Source organism: Misgurnus anguillicaudatus, chromosome 11 (assembly GCF_027580225.2).
Source record: "Misgurnus anguillicaudatus chromosome 11, ASM2758022v2, whole genome shotgun sequence".
Classification (NCBI taxonomy): Eukaryota; Metazoa; Chordata; class Actinopteri; order Cypriniformes; family Cobitidae; genus Misgurnus; species Misgurnus anguillicaudatus.
The window spans coordinates 22,248,445-22,254,444 of record NC_073347.2 but is presented as its reverse complement, the minus strand read 5'-3'; the positions used below and the strand labels follow the sequence as shown (position 1 = coordinate 22,254,444).

The following is a 6,000-nucleotide window of genomic DNA, read 5'->3' as shown; positions in this document are numbered from 1 at the left end:
CAGAAGGGTTATGCAAACAATGGTGGTATTTATTACGATGAAATTACATAATGACAAGTTGTTTCATACAAAGACAACACTGGCATAATTTTCTATAGATGAGGGCATTCAAACTTGATATCAGCTAAACGCCGTTTCGGCAAATATTGTATTGGTCCTTAGCATGTCTTGTACAAATATGAATTCCTTATAAATGCAGTATTGAAACATATGAATGTTGAGTCAATTATGCAAGAACTTTCGAGACAAAGGATGAGCGTCAGTATCCTAAGGTAAATTTATTACACGTTTTTAAATAAATATTTCCATCATTAAAATTATTTTACACATCCTCAAATAAAAATATATTTATATTTGTATAAAAAACAGACAAACAAAATGCAACAAAGAACAAAAGCTTTTCCTACAGTTTCGTACATTTATACACTTACAAGTTTCAACCACTTTGGGAAACTTGTGATATAATGAAAATGTAGCTGCCACATTTAAATATGTATTTAAAGCTCTGTTTGCTTTAACCATGTTTATCTCTTGAGAGTTCCAGAATCAAGAACCAGAGAGGTTACTGAGAGATGAGCCGGGTATCTTATCACTGGGTGGTCGAGAGGTGCCCCGGCTGCCTGTGTAACCGAATACAGCCCTGTGTTGTCAGTGCATTCTCTCTCGGGCCCTTGAAGTCCCCTTGAGCAGCATTATGAAGAGTTATAAATTACTCTAAAACTGTCAAAATCAAATGAAACAAAACCAGAAAGAAAGATGGAAGAAGTCCACGCACTACTAAAATGTCAGCACTTAAATGTCCCGTGCTTTGATTTTCTAGAGTTTCTATACACAGGTCAGTACTAAAAGTCAGGGGTACAAAAATAGATCTCTTTTATCTTGAGATTTTTTTTTTCTGAAAATTCATAAAAAACTAAAGGTTAGGTATATTGTTGCTCAGTACAAAAAATGTTTTAGGAGTCCACAGGAGAAGTCTGTTAATTGAGAAAGTTTTTCAGTTTCTTTTCTCCAGTGTCACTCTTCAACGCTCGCCTGAGTAGCGGGTGCGTTTAGTCCGTTTGTTGAAAGGGTAGTTGATGAAATCAAAGGGTCTGTGCTCTGCGATTTGATGTCCCCTGGGCAGCCTCTTCATGAAGTGGACTTCCCGCTGATGTTGCCTGGTTTTGGAGCCCTTGCGGGGTCTGCCTTTGCGTGTAAAAGCCATGTACCAGCCTTCATACTTTACATTCTGCAGAGCTGTGTAGTTATTCTCCAGTACTATCTCGGTGAAAATGCAGTCCTTCCCCTGACCGTTTTTCTGTAAAGAAGATGAGACAAATCGAATTATTAAAGGGAAATGTGAAGCTTTTCGAAAAGTATTTGAAAAACGTGTGCATAGGGCTTCCCCATACGCACAAGGCATATGCTTAAGTCATTATGATCCAAGATCAAGAAGGAAAAATGACAGCAGAAGCCAATGATTTTCCCCTTTCAGGAAACACAGTGTGGATTCATCCTCAAAAATCATGCCTTTGAATTATTATTAATGGTTAAGTCATTTTGAATCCAGAACTTATTCCTATTATAGGCTATACTCCATTGAACAATATAAACAATTCTATACCACATCAATGTTTGTCCAGAAACATATATGCATCATCTTATTTTCACTAAATGTTATCCGGCCAATGCAACACATAAATGCCGTAATGAGCCAAACCAGGAGTGCAAACCTTTCTCCAGCCTCTTAACAAAATGGCCTTTTAAAAATCTTAAATCCAAAACGGAAAAAGACTGGCATATCGTCCAATAAAAAACAACAACAGCAGAAAAAACTCTCTCATGCATGCTGTCGTTGGGCGGCCAATATGTCAGATAGCATAAGATCAGGGGTGCCAAGCAGATGGTCCACCTGGCAGGGTGCTGGGAGGTGGGGGCCGAACCTCCATCCCACTTTATTACCATGCACAGCAAGGAGAAGGCACAAATCCACATTGGAACAAGAGTAGCCAGCTAAAAATGGAAGAAGAAAGATCCCATTCTTCATTGTGCCTACTGCATCCAAGATAGAGTCGGGTGCCCACTAACAGATAAAGCATAATGTTTTGACCAACACTAATTTGATTTCCGGAAAATCTCCTTGATATGGTTGAGATGAAGGAAAAAACTCCACAAGCAATTTAATGCTAAGAGGAAGCAGTGGGTACCTACATGACTGTATGCTTTAATTTTGTGAATTATTTCTTATTCATCTTTCCCTTCTCTCTTCCCATCTGGACAAAGTCACTGATACATGTGACATTTTTACATAATTCAATATGTAATTTACTTATAAATTATGTATGACTTTTTCTCATACCTTGCCAATCAGCTTTCCCCTCCTGTTCATACAGATGTAGAAGCCTGTTTCAGCTCCTTTAATTCGTACTCGACTCCCAAACGTGTCAGTCTCCACTATGAGCTTGGCTGTAAAAACAAAAAAATGAGATTTTGTGAGATACTGCAACATGAAGTTTTAATAGGAAGGACACAACATCTATGTTTAAACACACATATGCACACATGAGCATAAATACAAGAAATCCAAAGGGACTACTTTTAGGATTTATGTAAGCTTAAATTCTAGCAAAATGATAAAAACATATGCACTTCAATTCTTTTGAAAGCAGCCAGAGGCTTCCTGGCAGTCCTTTTAACTTTTTGCATTTTATGTAAGTACATAAACAATATGTAAATTGCTATCACATGTCCTCCACATACTAAGAATTTTTTTTTTTTGAATATGTAATGTAAATGTATGATATTTTTATACCTTCATGGCAGCTTGAAAAAAGTTTTTCCCATTGCTAAAAAGCAGTGATTATTGTAGGAAATCGATAAGTATATAATTTAGATGAAAAAACAAATTCCTGAAAAACTCAGTTTTCCATGATACATATTCATCATGCCAAGAATTAGCACTTGCAGCCGTTCTCTAATTCAGCCCCCATACTCTGAGTGATCGTAAAGAGTTATGGTTCAAATGGAGGGGGTCAGATAACCTGCTGGTGAAGAGCCTAACCACAAGCCTGAAGCCGGAGCCAGGCACTGGCCTCAACTAACAGCCCTGCTGTCTCTACAACATGCTCAGGTGAAATGGATGTCACCACAGCCATGCAGGGCCAGAACCAGCTTTCCAAAAATACCACAACATAGCTAATAATTATTAAGTTTTATATGATAAAACCACATATGTGCTATATTAATATTATAAGAGAAATAAATAATAAATCAATTATTAAAAAGAAGTAACAATAACAGAAATTTATTATTGTCATGTTATATGGTTCCACAATTTTCTGTTGCACAAAAGCTTTTTTTAAAGACTAAGAATAAAAAGAAGGTTAAAAAGAAATAAATTGTTCTTTTATTATTTATTTACTTAATGGTTCCTTTGGTCACCATAGCATTGCTGTAAAGACCCCTTATAGCATTTTTAACAGTGTAATTTTCCCATGGTTCTTAAAATTAAATAATTTAGCCAAAAGGACACCACTGCATTCGTTGTAATAAACCAAACCTACAAATGTTTCAAATAATTAATTTGAGAAATATTTAAAACTGTTATTTAGAGTTCATTGAGGTTGTATAAGACTTGTCAACAGGATTATCCCTAGAAAGCAAACGCAAGGGTCAGAATTCGGCTAGACATATTTTCATCGTGGATCAGGTCGGGAAGGAGGGGAATGTTCTTCAGGAAATGTTTAGAAGTTTGAAGTAAGATGAGTTTTAATGGTTCTTCCAGACCCGCGCGTCTCTCTAGAGAATCACCTTCAACAATCTACAATCCATTTCACTTTTTTCGCACACCGCTGCTTTTTAAACTTCATCACTGACCAAATGCCCAACCATTTAAATGCACGGTTTTTTAGAAATCAAGAAACTAAATACGCAGTTTAGTTAACTAAATCCATTCCAGAATAATAATCTCAACGGATTTTATTATGATTGGACACAGTAAGAGAGAAAGCCAGTGTTTGTGTGTGATAAATAAAGAAGGATGGTCTTACCATGAACGTCTCCATCATCTGCCATGGCGTTGATTTTCTTGTTAGGCAGAACTTGCACGTGCTTGCCACTGGTTCGACTGTAAAGCTGGTAGGTCCGGATTAGTCTACGGCTGACCCGGTCCGTCACCCTACTTTGCTCACTCACATGCTGTGTAAAATTAGGTGAGGACTGAATGGTTACCTGTCAGAAATTAAATACCATATAATCAATATCTGCAGAAATTGTTTCATCATTTATTACGAGCCTATAAATTATGCGACTCTCCATATATCCAATCAGGATAAGTAATGTAATCTACAAGTTATTCTTATTTCAACGAATAAAAAGCGCTTGATATTTAAGAATTAAAAACATTTGCGGTATTATTAAGAAATGTGTCATGTTTAAATCGCATTGCTAAAAATCCCACAAATTTAAACTAAATTGTCCTCTCAGCGTTCAGGGACTACACAACGTGATTTATTATACAGGACATGTCTATAAAAGTTATGTCCCCACGACATGTTTCGTCACTGACTAAAAGCTGGCATACTTTACGCGCTCATGCCCACGCGCCCTGTGCCAGTATGATAGTGTTACCTGCCAGGTTACTGCGCCCACTGTGATACCCATCTGATAAGAACATGCTACACCTTTTCCCACCTCACTATTTAGTGCCTTTTATTTTTGTACATGCATTTCTTATGACAGTCAACATAATGTATCTTAATTAATACTAAACTAAGCGCGCATTGACGCATTCTGTTTTTTAAATATTTTTGTATTCTGAGTAAGAATGTTTTCTAGTTTCCAATATTTATATGTAACAAGCTAATTGAAATAATTTCAAATGCAAAAGTAAATAATCTACATAAAGTAAGACTATTAATGTCACATGAAGAAGTAAAAATTTGGCACCTACCTGAGCATAGTAGCAGAACGCAAAGAGGTGAAGCAATCTGAAAGAAAGAAATCATAGATTAATGTTTTGAAATCAAAGTGAAGCTGTTAATGCGTGAAAAGGTAAAAGGAAATATACTTACAGATAACTCAATCGCGATGGAAAGAGCCTCATGTTGCTGAAAGGTTCGGGCCTCGGAGGCAAAATTAGCGGACCAAATTATGTATAGGCTAATTTACGGAGATTTAAAAAATTAGGTTTTCCAGTTGAGACGCGCAGAGTCCAGCGCTGATATCCAAAACGTGACTCGCAACATATGATGAACAGATCAACTGGCAAATAAAAAAAACCTGCACGGAGGCAGAAAAAATGTCCAGTATTTTTCTAAGACAAAACGGCGAATCTATAGATTGACACCACTGACAAATACAAGCACTGTCTGGATTTTCTCCATCATAAATCGAAAATAACAACTAAGTGCACTTAACGCAAAACTTACAGCTTGTAAACGATTTACTTTTCAAGTTTTAGCGAAAGAGCTTCTAATGCATAAAGACCTATGATAAAGACGTTAGCAAGAAAAGCCCACGTCCTATGCTGTCCATAAAGGTGAAATAGATCCAACGGGGAATCCTTTGACGTTTGATCCAGGCGTATCCCCTTGATCATTCAGTCTGACTCCTGTGGGAATGTCAGTCAGAGGAGGCAGGACAGTGCATCTCTTGCCGTGCTGCTGAGCTTTCTTCAAGAAACAGTGTTGCTGGACTGGCTAGGCTCTCTTATCCCCTCCTCTTCTCTCATTGCCAGTTAGTCACCAATGTCAACCCCGTTCGCGCTTACACCCCTGGTTAAAATGGTAGGGTTGGTCCTGGAGGAACAAGCCCCCTTTTCAATAGAACAAAAGCAGATGACCCCCCCTCACTCAAACCCCCACCCAAACCATTTTTTTAATATGCCTTCACCTGAGTCCATAAGCGGTCAGAGAAGTTTAGAAAGCGTCATTGACTGAGACTAAATTTATTACGCATAAAAATTACATAGTATTTACTGAACATGACATGGATGCACCCAGACCTATTGTTATGCAAAAA

The 6,000-nt window shown here is 37.4% G+C and overlaps 1 protein-coding gene across 2 annotated transcripts in view; it reads right to left on the bottom strand.

The window, feature by feature from the left end:
* Positions 1 to 253: 253 nt before the first annotated feature.
* The window catches only part of fgf8a (fibroblast growth factor 8a), a 39,312-nt gene continuing 33,565 nt past the window's right edge, over positions 254 to 6,000 (bottom strand). Inside the window, exons 6-10 of one of the 2 annotated variants that reach the window (XM_055169893.2) lie at positions 5,052 to 5,777; positions 4,931 to 4,967; positions 4,029 to 4,209; positions 2,339 to 2,445; positions 254 to 1,297 (exon numbers count right to left, since the gene is read on the bottom strand). In XM_055169893.2, the coding sequence (XP_055025868.1) occupies positions 1,022 to 1,297; positions 2,339 to 2,445; positions 4,029 to 4,209; positions 4,931 to 4,967; positions 5,052 to 5,083 (633 nt within the window). In that variant the 5' untranslated portion in view covers positions 5,084 to 5,777 and the 3' untranslated portion in view covers positions 254 to 1,021. The remainder of the gene's footprint in view (positions 1,298 to 2,338; positions 2,446 to 4,028; positions 4,210 to 4,930; positions 4,968 to 5,051; positions 5,778 to 6,000) is intronic. The other variant, XM_055169894.2, reaches the window with a different exon arrangement.